Source organism: Pseudopodoces humilis, chromosome 3, assembly GCF_049639895.1.
Source record: "Pseudopodoces humilis isolate 2021_Gansu_Grassland_sample_001 chromosome 3, ASM4963989v1, whole genome shotgun sequence".
Lineage (NCBI taxonomy): Eukaryota > Metazoa > Chordata > Aves > Passeriformes > Paridae > Pseudopodoces > Pseudopodoces humilis.
Window position 1 is genome coordinate 98,687,738 of NC_142202.1, and position 19,926 is coordinate 98,707,663.

Consider the following 19,926-nt stretch of genomic DNA (forward strand, 5'->3'; position numbering starts at 1 on the left):
TCAGTTTATTCTATCTCCTGAATGCCACACATATGATAAATGTTCTTGTCATACGGGAACATAGTATTACTGGAGCACCCAAGTCCACCAATACTGTTCAGAAAGAGGATTTTTGAAGAACTTCAGAAATAATCATATGAATACCAAAAGTTTTCCTAATCTTCCGCTTAACTTTTAATGGATTTTTTTTTATTTTGACAAGCAATTTAAATGTAATCTGTTTTATTTAAAAAAAAAAATATGCAGCTGAAACTTCTGAAAAAAATTCAATTTCTGAAAAGTTGCAGTCACCTATTAATTTCAAAAGATGATTTGTGCTTGATTTACTTTTCAAATGGCACTGAGGAATAAGATATTTGATGCATCAAGCTTGTATACTGAATGAATTTTGATAACATTAACGTTCAGTTAACACTTACCTAAATTAATTTATGGTCATTAAAATTTACACTTAACATACCAGTGTCCACTGTCAATACAACTCCCTAGTTACATCATAGTTTAGTAAAAGGCACAAAGAAATTTCAGGAACTTTCATTGCAGTCTGCAAATAGCTGGAAAGCAAAACACTCCAATACTAACATTTCATCTTGTTTCATGTATTTCTTGGTCTTTGTATTATTGAAAAAACAAACAAAAAGGATACACAGATGTACTAATCACTGGAAAATGCAGTTACTTACAGCTCCTTCTTGATCAACATCAGCTCCCATTTGCAGCAGGTATTTCACACACTCCAAATGACCTTTCCTTGCTGCCCAAACCAGTGGGGTGGTTCCATACTGAAAGAACATTCACGTTTTATCATATTGCTTTCTGCATTTAGTATCACATAGAATCTAGTATTTATCCTATATTTCATTGCTTTAGTTTTTACAAAAACGTCATTTGGTCTTGTGAATTGACACAAGCATTTGTAAAGCCACTTCAACTTTTCTTTTGTAGATAGCTGTAAGAACTATTTTTCTATACAACCTAGGATAGCAAGCTTTCCAACACCTCAGAAAATAGAAATATGTTCATAACCATCTTGAGCATACTATTGAAAAAACTCTTTCAAGCATAACAAATTACTCTAGCACGCTAATTCTAATCTTATGGGTAAAATATAAAAGCAAGTGCTTTTCTAATCAAGAAACCATAAATTCCCTTTTACAATAAATTTATCAAACATTACAGAAATTAAATGTTATATAGGTATAACTTACTTTGTCAGAGCAGTTCACTTTAGCTCCATGCTGCAGTAAGAGATGGACTATATCTGAGTGGCCACGTCCCGCTGCCCAAATAATTGGATAAACACTGTATTGCTTAGAATTAAAAAACAAATAAATAATTACAGCCTTATGTACTTTAATTATTTTACATCAGCAAAACAAGTCTCAAGAGAAGTTAAAGCCATAGAAGAATGAATATACAGAAGTAAATCCAACTACATTATCAATAATTGCTATCTAGTGCATTATCTCAATGATATCTAGGAAGAATCCACTGTTTTGAATCAGTTTTGATTTATTATAACTCTTTAAACAAGGGTTGTAAATTCAGGTGCTCATATTAATAGGAACATTTGTAAGGTAGAAAGGAAGCAACAGACAGCTATGCAATATCCCTAAGTAATCAGGACTGCAGAGGAGTTGTGCCATGCACAACAGACACTGCAGACACCAGAGAGAAAATCAGCCATCACAAAGGTTGTTCTGGCCTCTGGGATTCCTTCTTCATTGTTCATTGCCTCAAACAGCAGAGAACTGACAGTATAAATAAGTTGTTCAGTGCCTACACTTTTGTAGAAAACGCTTATAAAATGAACTAAAATCTCAAAATCTTAGGGTTATTTTATTCTCCAACATGAATGGTGTATGTTCATACTAGCTAAACTATTATGAAACAATTAAAGCAAATTATGGTTTCTAAATTGCACACATTAGTTACTCCATTAACTTCTACAGATGCAGAAAAATGGCAGTTGTTATACAAGTAACATTAGATACATTACTTATCTTCTCTATTATTTCTCCTCCTGATAATTTGGATCTCAGTATGAGCTGCAAACCCATTTGCTTCAATTAAAAAAATTCAAAATTATTAAAAAAGCCAGTGGCAATCACACAGATTATTAAAGCAAGCCCTTTATAAAGTACAGTGATTAATGGCATACTCCAAGAAGTGCAAAATGTTTAATCAAGATAGTAACATAAGTGTACAACTCAGGACTTCAAACACTTGGGAGAAGGAGATGTTTAGAACTAAAACTTACCATGCCTGTGATGTTTGGATTTGCTCCTTTCTCAAGCAGAAGTTTAGCCACTTCGGTACGGCCTTTGTATGATGCCCACATCAGGGCAGTCCATCCTCCCTAGCAAACACAATTCAAAAAAATGTAAAAACTGAAAAATACTTAGAAATATAACTAATGACTTTTTATTATTATGTCCTAAGACTACTCTGCAAACTCAAAACATAGTAAGGATTGACCACTCAATGTTGTAACCCTATTTATTTAGAATAAATAATAAGCTCCTGTATGGCTGTACTAATTTCCTGTTATATGCAAAACTCGGGAAAACATCATGTCCTTAATATTGCTGAACACTGAATTCTTATTTCAAATGCATATAAATCCAACCACTGGATTTAAAATAAAAACAAGACACACATCACTATTTCAAAACAAAGTCTAGACTCTAAATCAAATAACATGGAAAAGTTACTTTTATTTCTGGAGCAGGGAGTAATAAGAGTAATTAATTTCAAACTACACTGGTGTGTTCATTTAAGTTTGTAAGCTAGGAGGCAATGAGGTTTCACTGCCTAAGGCATTTGACAGGTCAGGTAAACAAATTTCAAAAATACTTGGCCATGTGAATGTGCTTAACATTAAACAAAATATCTTGGTTAGTGAAGATGCCTCAGCTTTCAGACTGAGTGGAACTTCAATTAAAGGAAGCACTTGAATTCACCCCTCGTGGTTTTCCAGATTTTATCTTAAGCAGAACAAAATTAGTCCTTGCAGGTATCCAATTCCATTTTCTGTCAATGGAGACAGTTTACAGCTCTTCAGGGCCATCGAACCCTAGATTCATGTCAGTAGCTTTTGTAACCCTTTACACAGGCTGCGCTGTAAGCGCCCACTTTCCCACATAAAAATTTGGCAAGATGAATGAGAACAAGTGTTAGGAGACTCAAAACAAGGACTGCTGTATGAACAATTATGGCTGCCCAGAGGGAAAGTAAATACAGACAGGTATCTTCTGGGAAAGATGATTACTATTTTACCAGAACACTTCAAAAAAAAGAAGCCACTACCACCTAAAAAAACCTCCAACAAAAAAACCACAATCCAACTGTCCTCCCGCAAAAAAACTCTCACCCACACAAAACACACCCAAAAATCAAACTGTTCTTCAGTTTAGCTTTTTTACAAAGCAATTAAGGGGGAAAAAGCAGCCCTAGTAAACCAGCTGCCATTGCCACATATTGCCACACTAAAGCAATAATTTTACAGGTGTAAAAAGCAATATTTAACTATATATTCTTTTTTCATTTCAGTAGCACTGGGTACATAATGTATAAATGAAAGATCTTTCCTTAGTTTTATGGAATTGAAAATCTCCCACTCACAAAACCAGTTTTCTGTTATTTTTACACTAAGACAACACATACCAAATCCCGATGCTCCAAATTGACATTATAACTGAGCAGCTCTGCAACAACAGCTGCATGTCCTTCTTTAGCTGCTGAAATAAGAGCTGTCCAGTTATCCTAGAAAAAAAAGGAAAAAATGTTATAAACATTCAATACTTCAATACAAGTAACCTTGTTTTTCAGTGTTTAATCCACAACAGGAAATACAGAAGCCCTTAAAATAGCTGTCCTTTAAAAAAAAAGAAGTACTAATAAACCCACAGTGTGCCAGTTATACACATGAAAATACAGACCAACTACTCCAAATCTCCCCTCCAATTATGTGCTCTCCTACCCAATATCTAGCCCTTTCCACTCTTCAGTTCACTGCAGGTTATCTTAATAAATATATGGAGGAAGCAGCACCTAAAAAGGATTAGAAAATGAAGTCAAGACATTAAAAACTGCTGAGAGGGAACGATATGTTAACCAAGACCACAGAAAATTGTGGCAGTGGGTCTCCAAATATAGTGTGTGACAGCACTGAAGAGACTGGTATGCAAGGTAATCTGGACAACAGCTTTTCATATTTCTGATCATTTCAAGAAGATACATTTCCCCTTGCATTATGCTTATTTTACCCCCACTGCTGAAAGCTCATCCAGGTGTGGATTGATTTTTTATATGCTGCACACTTATAAAATATAGCAACAGTTTATAAGGTAGATACTCTTCCTAGAAGTACGGAAATTTTGGCATTTATAGCAATTGTAATAAAATGTCTCAAAACAATAGAGACTTGGTTGGTAGGTTTTGGTTGTTCTGGGATTTTTAAGTGACAGATTCCACAGAAGACCTTTCCTGAATGTCCATGCTCCTACACATAAACTTAGTGCAGAAGTAAAAAAATCAAGTGATATCCTTTTCCAGTTTATAAGTCTTCACTGGAATATGCAGACCTTTCAAAACTTTCTAACAATATCTCTGTTCTATTTATCCCTTTCGGGCATCTTTCATCTGCAGTCAACCTCTTTTGCTGAGGCATGAAGAAAATAAATTTGAAACTCCTCTCTGCCACTGCTCTAGCTTTATGAAAGGCAGAAATAATCCTTTAACCTAAATTCTCTCTAGCTATTTACTGGAAAAACTCCAAAACCAAACATTAAAATACCCACACAAACGAACAAAAATTCAACCCACTGACATACCTCAACAACACTGAGATGAGCAAAATCACTTGGACCTCATCTTTGATGCTGTATCTCTCTGTTCTAATTTCCCAGAAGAAATACCAGCAAATTCAACAGACCTTAAGATGTTTTAAACATAATATCCCTAAAAAAAATATCCCTACCCTTCATGAAGTCTCAGAGAAATACAAAAGCTAAGTAATTTTGTATAAAATTTCTCTTATATGCCACCATTTTACACCTGATTTTTTCCCCCTGAGCTCAACACTAACCTGAATTCCCTTTCTTTGCCTGCCCATTGAAATTTCTATAAACTATAGAAGTTTATAGAAAGAAACTAAAGAAGTTTCTATAAACTGATAGGTGCTATCACATAAAGCACTAGTACTTACTGCATCTTCCAAGTTGCAATTAGCTCCCTTCTTGAGAAGCTCCTGGACAATTTCTAAATTGCCTTGCTCAGCAGCCAACATAAGTGGAGTCTGGCCATTCTGAAATCAAAGTGACAGGAAAACAGACGCATTGGGAAGACATGAAAATGACACACCTACCCACACAATAAAAACCCAGAAACTATAGAGCAACACTGTTTCCATTTTTAATTGCCAGTGAGAAGTAGTAGGAAGAACTGGTGTTGAAACCACACAAGCATACTTGAAATAAAAATGGAGAATATGGTATTAAACCCTGTCCCATAGGAGATTAAAAAACACAGAAAAACCCCAAACATTTCAGACATTTCACAGGGCTACTAAAAGAAAACAAGTTACATTATTAAATATCTACCTTCCCGAATTATTTGCCCGCTGAAGACATCTCCAAAATGTGTTACATCTTTACAACTTGGAACAACTCAGTCACATTGTTAGCAATTTAATAAAGAAATGTATCTACACCAGGAACCACAATGGCCATTAAAACATGCACACTGGTTCAGAGGAACAGTTGCTAAAGCCTTGGAAAAAACAGTGAGGTTATATATGTTGTAGTGCATCTAAAAATCTTGGTACCTCCCAAGGGTAAAACTCACCTCTGGTTTGTGTAATGTGAGTTCCTACCTGAGAACCTTCTCCCTTCCCCCTTCCCATTGGCTGTGACCTCCCTGCATCCCCTAATCACCCCTGCCCCCTGGTATAAGAGATGAGACCCAGAGCATTTCGCTCTCTCTCTTGCCCCGGATGGACTACAGACAATAAACCCGGGATTACTCCAGCAAGTTTGAGCCTCCTGTGTCTAGATACTTTGAGTCCGTGTTGTATCCACTCCAGGACCCCCTCGGCCGCCTGTGCCCTGAGACGAGCAGGCTCTCACCACAGGGGGTGGGACAGAGGGGTCCCATCGGGGAGAAGGAATGCAACATATATATACCCCACTTTTATCTCACAGCATTGGAAATACAGATATCATTCCTGTCCTTTGCAAGATGGGTTCTTAACAGACAGTCTCATCTGAGAGAAGATGAAAGACAGAAAAGCTGATTTATTTGCCTTCAGAAGTATTTTAAAAGTCAGATTCAGTCACCTTTCCATCAGCTAAATTTGTGTCAGCAAATTTCTGAGATACAATTGCTCTGCATTCTGAAAAGTAAAACTTGCTAATTTTAACAGTAAAATTATTAATTACAAGTTTAAAAAATTAGGAGAATTTTTCCTGACCTCACTTCTGGCTTTTGTCTCTACCATACAGAAAATTATCTAGTCTCTAAATAATGCAAAAGCTACATGTTAGGAACTATAGACCAGCAATTTCCCTGGAAGGAATAAAAATCAATGCTGAATCACAATACAGTAATATCACTAATTTTCATAATTGAAGCTATTAACAATATGATTAATAGAAATACTTGATGACTCTTTCTGCTGTTAATATACACAAATCACAGAGATGCATGGATTCTTTAAAAAATGCTTTCTGTCCCATCAGCTGTTTCTTATGTAATTACATCTATAAGGCCATTTTTCACAAAGAAAAATTATGCTCTCATGTAAGTTTATGCTGTTATAACTGTACATTGTATACATTCAGAAAAACACCATTGCTTTTAGATCCTAAAGTACATTTCGTATCAACAAGAAGTAGTTTTAGGTCTGGTCATAAAAAAAAAAGAATTAAAATGTTCAAAAAAAATCAACAGAAAATAAAACTCTACTTTTTAGAAAAGAACAGTTCTCTTTGGAGGATAAAACAGTCATAACTTTTGCTCTTTAAGATATGCAAGTTAAAAAGTTCGGAATACACATGCTAAGTGATTTCAGAAATCCTGACTGACCACTCTGCCTTCTGTGATGACACCACTGGTCAGTGGATGCAGAGCTGAGACATTGTTTATGCCATATCTAGCAAGGATTTCAACACTCCCACAACAACCAGGGACACTAATGAAGTACAAACTAAACAAATGGACAGTGAGGTGGACTGAAACTGGCTGCAGTGCTGGGCTCAGAGCATTGGGATCAACAGTACAAAGTTCAGCTGAAGGCCACTCACTAGTGCAGAGAATCAATATTGGGATCCTATTTAACCCTTTCATTAAGGACTGGGGCAATGGCATAGAAGTATGTCTGGGCAAGAAGAGGCTGTGGATGGTAAAATTATTCCCTCCTGTAAGAAGTGTCATACAGCTGAAGACTGACTTTGGTTTCCTGAAACAGATGTCAAATTTTCTATAGGGGTACTGAAAACATCCTTCCCTTTTTGTTAGAAGACTCTCAAACGTAAGTATAGTGTTATAATGTTTTAGCAACCATCATAAAGATTTCACCAACACAGAAACAAAAGATAATTAATACATCTGTGACCTCCAGATTAATTTCCAAAAGTTGTCCAAGAGTCTAGACACTCCACAACTAAATGCCTGTATTTCTCACACTCATATCAAATACTGTCTATCTGTACATCACAGCTCAGTCTAAGTATTGGAATAACCAAATTATAAAGGAGCACATCTGTATCTTTATAAGGAAATTAATTAGTGGTGTCACCTTACAGGTTACCACTCTCGCAGTCCATGAGAGAACAGAACATTCAGAACTGAACATGCAGAAGCTCCTTTAGTACCAAGAGCAGAAAGGAAAGCACATCAAGAAAAAGTGGAGGCTGTTAGGATCGAAGCGTATCACACAAAGCAAGCATCTATAATTAGCTGTTAATTCATGTGTCTGGTATGAAAGGGAAAAAATCACACAAGCAGAAAGATGTGCAGAGAAAAGGCAGAGAGGCTGAAACTTGCCCCACTTAACTGAAACTGATGGGGTTAATGCAATAAAACCATCCATACACAAACTGACTGGGACATCCCAGCTTTTATGGCAACTGGCCACATTCAAGAAAAATAGGGTTGGTAAGAATGTGGGTGACCCTACCATTGGACAAGTCACTGCAGCCTGGGAGGTCCTGGCACTAACAACCTTTAGCTTGCCAACAATCTTTTTAGATCTCCAAAGGCACTCTCCTTTTGGTATTTTTTTTTTTTACCCAAGAAGAAACGATGTCTTGACAGGTCCAAAACTGGAAACTGAACTGCACTCCAAGCCACCAAATTCCAAGGAAGAGCTATCATTTAAATAAAACTCCTATCATTATACATTTGGACTGTCCCCACAAGGGGCTTAAAACGGATGCAAACCACATATGCCTGTCTGCAGAAATTACCTTCTCCAATGCAACAGATATGAAGACTTTAAATAATAGGTATCAGGGAAATGATCTCTGCAAAAAGAGGCAGTTAATGAAATGCAGGACTACATTTAGTCCCACCAATAAGTGAAGAAAAATTTAGAAAAGAAGGTGAAGGCAGTGGTACTTGAAAAAATCAACACAATCTGTCTGATTTCAGCCATGTTGTTGAAAGGAATTGCCTGCAGAGGGAACAGACATTCTCCTTCTCAGATATGCTACATGCCAGGTGGTGAGGTTGATGTGTATGCTCTGAAACTTAAATTTTCCCATCTGAAATACCTTAGCATATGTCCACACACAGCATGGAACGAATGTGCCAACAATGAAAGAAAGCTCTCTTAAATGAAACCAGATCTAATAACTAAGGTGAGGCTAAATTCTGTACATTGTTTACACATTTCCATGATGCTTTTTGCGTTTGAGTAACATATGTCGTTGGACTTCTTTCCAATAAAATATTCTTCTCATTTTATGCAGATTTGAAAAATTGATCAACATAAAAGATTCTGAATAATGCTCATATAAACTCCCTACTGTGTATGTATCAAGACTTCTGTGTACTCCTGGTAAACTCTAGACTTACCTCTTGGTACATATGATACATATTTTTTCATCTAGATGAGCATATGTTCACATGAATTGCAATATATGTTCTTATTTGGATTGTATACTAAAGTATCTCTTGACTGAAAACCAGGATGTGAGGCAAGGGTTATCACACGAGGTTCACCATGGTGAACAGGTCATATGCACTTGGATCTGTGAACTATGAAACAATTCTTAGCCACAGAAATACAGGTATAAACTCCATTCACAAAGTAAGGTCAGAGCTGCATTTGCCAGCTCAGAAGAACACTCTAGAAAGCAAATACTATGAAAGATGCTTGAAGTGCTGTCAGAGACTGAACTAAGAGTGTTCAGGTTATGCAAAGATAAGCAATCACTTCAAAATAAAACTGAAATTTGTATATTAAATAACCAGTGTGATCTCACTAATTATTCATTCAGTAACTAATAAGCTGCAATGTGAAACTGACCTTTTCAAAAATCATCTTACCTCATTTCTCTCATCAACATCCCTGCATTTCTCAAGAAGCGCTTTCAGAGCGGGAACATTTCCTTCTTCTACGTAGGTCAACAGACTCTGACTCATCAGACTCGCCATATTCACGCACTATTTAAAATTCTTCTAGGTAACAAAGCTTACCTGTATTTCAAGAAAGAAAAAAAAACCCAGCAAAGCATAAGTAACACCTATGACATTTGACATTAGAAAGAATGAATTGTATATGGTAATAAGTTATTCGCTGGGTGCAAACACTTGCCATTCTCCTCAACAAAACACTCTGGAGATGTGCATTAAAAGGCACTACATTTCCATGAAAAGTCTTAACTCTCTCTAGTTCTTAGAAAATTACAGCAATTATTCTAACTTTTATGTATTGCCTAAATATTTTGAATGGAATGCCTATATGTATATACAGCATTATAGGAATATCTGTATATGTTACATACTTTATATATACTAGCTATTTACAATATAACCCTTATACTTTATGTGTATAAGCAGAGCATTGAGACTAATCAGCCTTACAAAATACAGTGATTCTATCTAAACTGCAGCCATATGGAGCTCTGAGAAAATGATTTATTAAATCAGTTATCACCAACTTAATGCAGACATGCCTGCATGTGATGGCATGTTGTTAACTTGCTAGTCAAATATAACATGGCTTCTGTTAATTGATTTTGTTTTTAACCTCTAATATGCAAGATAGAAAAAGTTTCTCTTTCTTAAGGCAGACCACTAAGAACTATTTCAGACTTCCTAAAAAGCTGTGCCCAGTAAGTTCAGAGCACCCGCACTACTACTTGTGTCAAATTTATACACATAGAGTGACTGACAGAAGTGGAGTCACTCATTGCACCTAAATTAAGTTTCACTGGATGCAGAACAGGTCATGGGGCTAAATGCAAGACTACACTACCCCTTCACATACTTTCTCCTCACCAGTGGCTGACATGATCATACTCTCTGGCTTTTTCTTGTAATAGCAGAGGAAAACCTCCAGTTTAATGTTAAAGCCTACTGCTTAGGCAATTCTCTCCCACAGAGAAGGTACAGACTAGTGGCTTTCCCAGGCAAATATTCTTACTTTTATTCTCAAATCAAAGCAGTTAACTAATTTTTCTGTGCTTCCAACTGAAGTGAAACAAAAGAGATGAGAGGAAGCCAGCAAGAACTTCACTGTGCTTAGCACAGAAAAGTTAGTTTAGATTTGGAGATTTAAATCAAATAATCCAGCTCCACTTTAAATTGCTTACAGTTTGTAACACCATCCGTTCCTTCACCAAGTAAGTATCATACACACTGTTGTAAAGACGTTAGATGCTACCTGAGCTCACCTGAGCAGCCATAGATGACCCACATACAGAAATGCCTTGTTCAAAATAATGCCAGTTAACACCTCAGTTAAGATGACAACAGCTCTGTGTGCAAATGAAATTCAGGTGCATATGAATGAAGTGACAAAAGAAACTACAGACATTGCTTAAAACCTGTAAAAAAAAATATCTAGATTTGACACGTAAAGCCCAGCAGCAGTTTTCCTAGGCACTACCCAAGCAGGCAGTCTGAAGAAAGCTATAAATAAATTAAGAACACCAAAGGTCTGTCACGTTTACTGTACAGTTAAATTACTATCAAATAGGGTGAGCAGCACAACAGTGGTGGTATAAATTTGTCTCCATTTTTTTCAGTAGGAGGAAGGGCCAATTGAGAGGTTGCGAACTTAAAAACAAAAAACCCACTAAACCACACAAAATATGAAAGGTTTGAAGAGAAACAGCAATTTTACTGACTCAGTGTGGACACATTGGCTCCTACTGCCATTTCAGACACAAAAAATTCCAGTAAAGTTAGCATCTTGCCTGGCATGCAGCTGCCAGTCCAGAACAGCCCACATCCTTTACAGCCTACAGCAATATCTTACAACCCTATGCAAGTATCTCAGATAGTCTTAGGCACCTAAAATGACGTTAGGTATTCACATACACCCGTATTCCTCCCATTATTTTTTACATAAGACAACAGAAATCCATGAAATGTGATTTGTTGCTAGCTCCACTGCCACCACAGGCATTTTCTGCTTTTCCTATGCTAATTCCCAGCTTCTCTCCTGTAGCTGTACCTTCAATCCCCATGCTATTTTCCATACCAAATACTAAACTGAAAACTGTATTAAGAACATCCCCAAAACATGACTAAAAATGTCTCACCAAATGATTTATACTCTGCAGTTGCTATCAAAATTTCACCAATTAATTCTTAGCTAGTGTGAAAAGAAAGAAAGTATTCAGCATTGCTTCTTCCTCAAAGTAAGATTCGTCCCTTGATGCTCCCTAGGGGCATATTTCCAAAAGGCAGAGACAGTCCTGCTGCACTGTAGATAAGCATCCTGCTTCAGAAATCCCAGCTGGCGACAGTGCAGCTTCTGCCTGAATCCTTAGAGACGGCTTAAACCTCTGACTAACAGCAGAACACCTAACACCAATGAACACGTCTACAGACGTGTTTATAAACTCCATGTCAATATTACTTTTATAAAATGATAAAAGATTTGAACTAGTAAAACATCTCCAAGAATATTAATATTTCTTGTCCCATATGCTTCATTGCCACATGATATCCCCTTCTCAGAATTAAAAACAGTCTATTTCATAAAAAACAAGAATCACAAAATCAAATAATATAATTATGCATTTTATATACTCATACTTTTATTTGCCCTTTTTCAGGCAAGCTTCTTAGAGCATCCAAAAGATTAACATCTCTGGAAGGCTTTAGGAAAGTACAGTTTAGGGACATCTACAACCACCAAACAAAGAAAAGTCTCCCCACCACTCCAGAAACAAAGATAAATAAAACAATGACGGTATTAAGATTTTTGGAAACTTTGCTTTATTTCTTCCCTACCAAGAACATGCCCAAAATAAGCCTGAATGGTTCTGTTCATGATACTTTCACTCATGATAGCAACTCAACATCAGCTGAATACAGCCGCAGTCCACCTTTTTGTTAAAAAAAATGTATGTTATTATGTTACAAAAATTAGGCACTATACTTAAAGTCAATATGGGTGCTGGTCACTAAAGTGTGACTTCTTCCAATGTTCCAGATTTCTTTTAAATAATAATAAAAACTCAAGCATGGCCCTGAGGAACAGTCTCTGTCTAGAGAAGTAATTCTACTCTGGTCCCACTAATGAAAAAAGCTTCTGAAATATATATTCACACAGTTTTCAAACAACCCCGGAATAAAAATGTCAAATTTCATAAATAAAGTGCAAAACCAGTATCATTCAAGAACATCCTATATATAAATGGCCCTTAATTGCTCAATTAATACATTTACTTTCTTTGATACACAAGTATTTTCACAACCTATAACAAAAATTTCAATTAAAACCAGGATTTGGAAACCAATCCCCTTTCCAACAAAGATTAATGCTGTTATTTTTCTCTCCCACCTAAGTAAGCCAATTTCCAGTGCAAAAACCTGCTCTTCTTCACAATCCAAACTTGCAAGCTAGGAAATCTCACAATATCCTTGGGCAGCAATTCCTGGTATTTTATGAAACTAGCAACACACCAAGAACTATGAAAAGATACGAAGTGCACAAATGCTCAGGTGAAGGCAATGTTTGCACAGGGATTAACCTGTTTTTGTAAGGCTCTTGCATGCTGAGCTGAAGCAGACGAACATTATCACCGTTTTGGAAAGACTGCAAATATTTGTCGATTTAAAAATAATAGTTTCTCTCAACAGCAACAATATCAACAGCAGAGGTCCTGATAACTGAATTCTGCAGGTATTTTATGTATTGTCAGAACCTCTTATCAGTTCCTAACTATATAAGAAATATTATTACTCGCTAAATTTTCCAACATCATAATTTTTACATAGCTCTTCCACATGTTTGTTATTTATTTTGTAAACAGTGATCTTTTATGAATAAATATCAAAATTGGTCACTAACTCTAGCATTATTAAACATACCTATTGAAAACAAAAAGAGAAAAGGAAGTCAAGATAGTAATGACATTAAATTCATATTTTTCATCATACAATGAAAAAACTGTTGCCTATTTTTTCATGCATCCTTCCTTTTCCACACACAAAAGCCACCTTCCCAACATGCAACACTTTGGCAGATCTTTCAGCTAACTATAAAAGGAAATAATTACTGTGCTGCTGAAATCTGAGCACGCATAACTCAACTGCGTAAATGCACAGCATTTCACCTTTAACAACTGGAAATGTCATCTTTTCGAATTAGAATTAAAAAAATGTGAAACATAAGAACTGTACACATGAAATTTATTACCAAAAATTAACATAAGTCAGTTTCATATTCTCCCACGTCTTTATGCTTTAAGATGGCACAAAGAAATTAAAAACACACTGGAACATCACCTTTACTTACACCCCACAGAATCTTACTAACACAAGCATTGCCCAGCCTTTATGACACCTTATTGTAATCCCTTCCTAAATGGATATACTTCCTAAGCACGAAGAGATCTCAAGTCAGGCATCACATGAAGTGGCAAATATTTAAAAATATTCTTTCTAATGGGACTGAGTCAACTAGGATTCTGTTTAAAGAACAAATTTTCAGAACAGCTGAATTGAACCTCTAAAAATATTAATTTCTGGTATTCAGAGTCAGAGAGAAATAACAAATCTAAGTTTCCGTAAGTAGTCTACACCCACACTTCTTCTCCAGTGTCTGAAATTCCAGTGTGACTAATGACCTTATGCTGCATTTCTGCTTTTCCCTATTTATCTGGGAACATTTATGCTGCATCTCTTAACCACATTTCTGTTATCCAGGTGAGAAGAATTTTTTTTAAAATTACCTTTTTGTTACTTTATCACAAAGAACAAAATTGTGTAACTCTAAAATATCAAAAGATACAAAAAGTGAACTACAGCAAGACACACAGACATTCTTCTTTCGAAACCTGAAACCAATATAACTAAAAAAATTTGCACAAAAGGAGGTCTCAGCTGTAAGCATCATAACTGCACACAGTAAGAGGTAGGGGAAACTGGAAATACACAAGTCCTTTTTTTCTACCTTATGCACTCAAGGCAATGGCCATTTCCAAATATTGATTGTAGTGACAGATTTTTTTTGTTAGTTTTAATAAAACAAAAGAGGCAGAGGATTACATATAGAAAACTGGAAAGATGTTTATACTTAAGATATTTATACTTAAAATGCAAGGCTGGTTGACAGATGATAGCAATTATCAGACATGCTGATATTTCAGCCTGGTTAAAAAAATCAGTTAAAATAAAGTGCGAAGTATGTGATAACAGGATTTATACTTTGTCAGAGAAATCTGTCCACCTTCAAGACAAAATGGTCAATGAACAATAATATATTGCTAAGAACATCTGAATTCCAAGACAAATTTCAATTCCTAAACAAAATACAAGGTGCTCAATCCTACAAATCACTATTTCAGTTTTTAAATGCATCAGATAAAAGAAAGCAACCAGAAACCGTCACCAATATTTAGGGGTTTCTTTAAATTATACCAACCAACACAAATCAATTGTCGAAACCTGTACAAAATACACAAAAGCTCAAGAAAGTCTGCAATGTCATCCCACACAGTCTCATATGGCCAACACGTTCCTCTGTGTCATAAAATCAAAGGATTGTTAGTCACAGACGCAAGTTATATGACTAAAATCTAACTTTTTGAGTGTTTCCAACTTAAAAGAGTGAATGGTGTGGTGTAGAATTTTAATACAACACCATTTCATAAGCTGTGATCACACAGAATTTCAAGCAGATTTGAATTTCTTAACAACAAATTTATCTTAAATAAACACTGTGGCAGAACAAAGAATAGATGCCTATCCAGTAAACAAAAAGATGGGTGTTCTTACATGTTCTGATCTCAGAAAAAGATCTTCTGTTTTTCTGTCCATTTCTTTACTATTTGATGGAGGGAAGTGTCAGGTAATTAATCAGGTAATGATTCAAACACTTTTCCAGCAAAAGACATATTACTGTATTATTCCACCATTAATCCTTTATCAAAAGTTATAGAGAGGAAATCACTTTTCCAACCCATTTTTAAGCACATATGTGAAGTGGCAAAGCCCCACTACCTCTATGATATTTTGCTACTCTTCCAGTGATGTCCTGTGGCAGGACCTGAGGCAATGGGCAGAAACTGAAACACAAAATTAATTAAGTTGGAAAAGACCTCTGAGAGATCATTGAGTCTAACCTGCAACTGAACACCACTATGTCAACTAGACCATGGCACAAAGTGGTCTTTCCTTAAACACCTCCAGGGTCAATGACTCCAGCATCTCCCTGGGCAGTCCGCTGCAATATCAAACCACTCTTTCTGAGAGGAAATTCTTCCTAATAACCAACCTAAACGTTTCCTGGCACAGCTTGAGGCTACATTCTCTTATCTTATCACTTGTTACCTGGGAGAAGAGGCTGATCGCCACTTGGCTACAACCTCCTTTCAGGCAGTTGTAGAGAGTGGTAAGGTCATCCCCGAGCCTCCTCTTCCAGGCTAAACACCCCCACCACTCTCTCGGCCGTTCCTCATAGGACTTGTGCTCCAGACCTTTCACCACTTTCGCTGCCCTTCTCTGCATTCAGAGGAGTCTCTGAACACCAGGAAGCACTTTGTTACTGTGAGGGTGACCCCGCACTAGCATGGGTTACCCGGAGAGGTTGCAGAGTCTCCGTGCTTGGAGACACCAAAGCTCCCTGGGAACGGTCCGGGAGATCCACTCTTGTCCCCCCTGCTCGAAAAGGGTTGGATCCTATAACGTGCGGAGGTCCCTCCCATCCTCAACCGATCTGTCATTCTTTGCCTTGGAAATTAGATGCCAAAAACTTTCCCGACGGGTCGAACCCTTATCTACCTTTCCGAGTCAACAAGAGAGAAACACGGTACAAGAGGTTCCTCCACTCTCGGGACAGGGGTGACAGGGACCCCCGGCCGTGCCCGCGGCACCCGCAGGACGCTTCATCCACGGCGCGCTGCCCTCGACACCCGCACACCGAGCCCGGTCCGCCCCGCACACGGCACCGCCGGAGCCCCGGCACGCTCAGGGCAGGGCAGAGCGGTCCTGCACTGACGGGACCGGTCCCCGAGCCACGGCGGCCAGGAATCGCCCAAGCCCGGCGCTCCCCCGGGGCCCCGCTGGGAGCGGCCCCGCGGCGCCCTTTGTTTGGCAGCGGGAGCGCCGCCTCCCCCACAGCCCGTGTCCTTCCCCTGCCCTTCCGCGGCCCGCCCGCGCCCCCGCCTTCCCGCCGCTACTCACCCCACGGCCGGGCGCGCTCGGCCTCTGCGGCGGCTGCCCGGGCCCAGCCGGAGCCTGAGACGGAAGGAGACGGCGGCCCCACTGCTCAGCTCGGCCCAGCAGCGCCCGCCATCTTCCGCCGCTGCACTCCGCCCGTCCGGGCCGTGACGCGCGGGGGCGGCTCCGCCCGGCTCCAGCCGCGCCCATCGCAGCGGGCGCCGGGACAGCGGGCGCCGGGACAGCGGGCCCGGCGCAGAGTGGGCCTGGCTGAGCCGGAGCGCTGGGCAGCCCAGAGGGTGGCACCGGCCTGGAGAGCCACCAGCAGTAACCACCCGGCTGCTTTCTGATAGAAAAGAAGGGGAAAAAGGGTAGTGAACAATTGCTGCCTGATGTACGGACAGAGGCTGGAAAGCAGCGCGGCGGAAAGGGATCTCGCCTCGAGCCGTGGGGGTAGTTTTGGGCGCCGTAATATAAGAAAGACATTAAGCTGTTAGCTTCCAAAGAAGGGCAGCGAAGACTGTGAAGGACCTTGAGCCGAGGAAATAAGAGGAGTGACTGAGGTCAGTTGTCTTGTTCAATCTGGAGAAGAAAGCGAGGGGAGGTTTCATTGCGATTACAACTTCCTCGTGTGGGAAAGAGGGGCAGGCACTGATCTCTGCTCTGTGGTGACCAGTGACAGGACCTGAGGGAATTCAGCGTGAAGCTGAGTCAAGGGAAGCTGAGGCTGAATATTAGAAAAAGGTTCTTCACCCAGAGGGTGGTTGGCGCTGGAACAGCGTCTCCAGGAAAGCTGTCAGCACCAAGCCTGACAGAGCTCAAGGAGTTTTTGGACAATGCTGTCAGGCCCACAGTGTGACTCTTGGAGTTGTCCTGTGCACAGCCAGGACCTGGACTTGGATGATTCTGATGCATCCTTTCCAACTCAGAATATTGTATGTTTCTATGGTTTATACACAAAAGCTGTGTCAGTAACCACCCAAGTGCAGCTTCTCCTTTATGTGGCTGGGTTGTAATTTCCATGCAAATCACGTAATCTCAGCTGACTTCTATGAATGCTCAGGGGAAGAGTCTTCACCTGGGCAGGATCTTTTTGACCTGTAGGAGTAATTTTAAGTATAATAATGAAGATAGACCAACTATAAGACCTTGAGTCTTTTGCCAAGTTGGCAACGTATACATAGACATACATCAATATCCTGATTTACTGCATCCTTAGAGCTTGTTAGCTTCAGGACATCCTGACTAAGGGATGCTAGCTGCTATCTGTTCTACTTATTAAGTCTCCTTTCTTGCTGATTAAACTTGAAAGTACATCAAGACCTAATTTCAAGTACATCCTGATTTAAGATAATTTTGACATTATGCACATTTTGTGGTACCACCACATGCCTTGAGATCCACCAGCTTCTCTCAGACTCCCCCCCAGCCCAGATGTCCATGCAGCTTCATGGGTATTTTGAAAATTCCTCTCTCAGCCCAGGCCAGGGTGTGCATGGCTGATGCCATTCCCTACATTTTCTTCAGTTTTTCCATCGGTGCTTTCAGTGATGATAAAATGTATTCAGTGACTGTAAAATGTCATTTCCATCTTCAGCACAGTCCAAATCCATGATAATGGATGCATTTAATTCATTGGACAACTGGATGAAAGATGATCTCTGGTGACTGCAGCAATATCTCCCCAGGAGATCATGGAACCTTGCTTAAAACAAAGACTGAAACCAACCAGACAGGGAAAGGAGCATAGTCTCCACAGTACTGCTTATTTCTAAGGTTACCGAGTTTCAAGGATCAAAGCACTGATATACTTCCTTACAACACTCAGATCTTCAATCTCAATAGAGAGCCATGACTGATAACTGTTTGTGCTGCTAGAGATTTTAGTCTCCTTAGGGCTGAGCCCCTTGGGATAATCCCTCATGGGGACTTACCTTATCTCAGTTTTGTTTCACAAAGGATTCTCCAAAGGTTCGTTTGCTTCTTGTTTCTTGTGTTTATTAATATATATCAAAAGACTTGGCAGTCCTCCCTGGACTTTTCGCTCAAATTCAACACACCATTGCCTGGCCCAAGTTGGCTTGAAAAGCACAAAATGGCCCCAAACAGTGCAGCTTTTTTATCTTTATACTTACTCATACCCAATTAACTATAGACTTGTAAATTATTTTTCTTAGTGACCCAATGACCCAACACCTGTGTGCTGCACTGTAGCATTTTCTATCCAATCACCTACTACTACCCAAAAACCTCTAGAAGAAGATGAAGAACAAAGAAGGAAAAGAGACAACACCCTAAACCCTCCGTCTTGTCTTCTGTTCTCTAAACTAGCTTAAACTCTAAACTTTTTACTTTTTCACCCAGTGACTTAAGAAAACTCTCTAATCTACACACTTCGACTTTTAGCTTTTCTATTTAACTTGAACAGTTGTTTCTTTGGTGTTATATGGAATTCGATATTTTCTTGGATGTCAGAGCTAGGCATCAGAGAAAAGGGCACACTCTGTGCCTCAGACTCCAGCTCTGCTTCTTAAAGAAACATCTAACAGGACTTCCTCTATACCCCAAATACTTGTAAACCAGAAACCATGCAGCAAGTACTTTGCTCACTTTTTAAGGCATGAATTCTCCAATGAACTTAAGAAAGTCTTCACACCCTGATAAAATATACAGCTTCTTTATATGCTCTAAAGTTATTAATACAAAGTGAAGGCACAAGCTGTGAAATTCAAAAGCTAAATCCACTTGATCTTGCACCAAAACATTGGTTCAGCTGAAAAACTGGGGAAAATTAAGTACATAAAGCACATTCTTTTTCTTTATACTTATTTGCAGAAATGAAATGTGAACAAATGGAGGATGAGCCCCTGCAGTTAATGTGGGGCTGAAAATGGCTCTCTGCACCACCTGAACATGTGCAGAAGGGCCACTACTCAAGGAGTAGTGGTCCTGATGCTTCAGGCACCCATATCATCTTGTGTACCTAAGAGAAACCACAGTCTGACAAGACTGCCTGTGTTAAATTCTTATGATATTACTCGAAGATATTACTCTTTTTTCACACTTTATACAAAAATGTGT

At 38.8% G+C, this 19,926-nt stretch overlaps 1 protein-coding gene across 4 annotated transcripts in view; it reads right to left on the bottom strand.

The window, feature by feature from the left end:
• The window catches only part of KIDINS220 (kinase D interacting substrate 220), an 81,243-nt gene extending 64,247 nt beyond the window's left edge, over positions 1–16,996 (bottom strand). For 3 of the 4 annotated variants that reach the window (XM_088052799.1, XM_014251440.2, XM_005521879.3), the window contains exons 1-7: positions 16,870–16,996; positions 9,553–9,702; positions 5,210–5,308; positions 3,667–3,765; positions 2,261–2,359; positions 1,209–1,310; positions 684–782 (exon numbers count right to left, since the gene is read on the bottom strand). In XM_088052799.1, the coding sequence (XP_087908925.1) occupies positions 684–782; positions 1,209–1,310; positions 2,261–2,359; positions 3,667–3,765; positions 5,210–5,308; positions 9,553–9,660 (606 nt within the window). In that variant the 5' untranslated portion in view covers positions 9,661–9,702; positions 16,870–16,996. Of the gene's footprint in view, positions 1–683; positions 783–1,208; positions 1,311–2,260; positions 2,360–3,666; positions 3,766–5,209; positions 5,309–9,552; positions 9,703–16,467; positions 16,553–16,869 lie in introns of those variants that run through there. The other variant, XM_014251439.2, reaches the window with a different exon arrangement.
• Between the last annotated feature and the right edge of the window lie 2,930 nt (positions 16,997–19,926).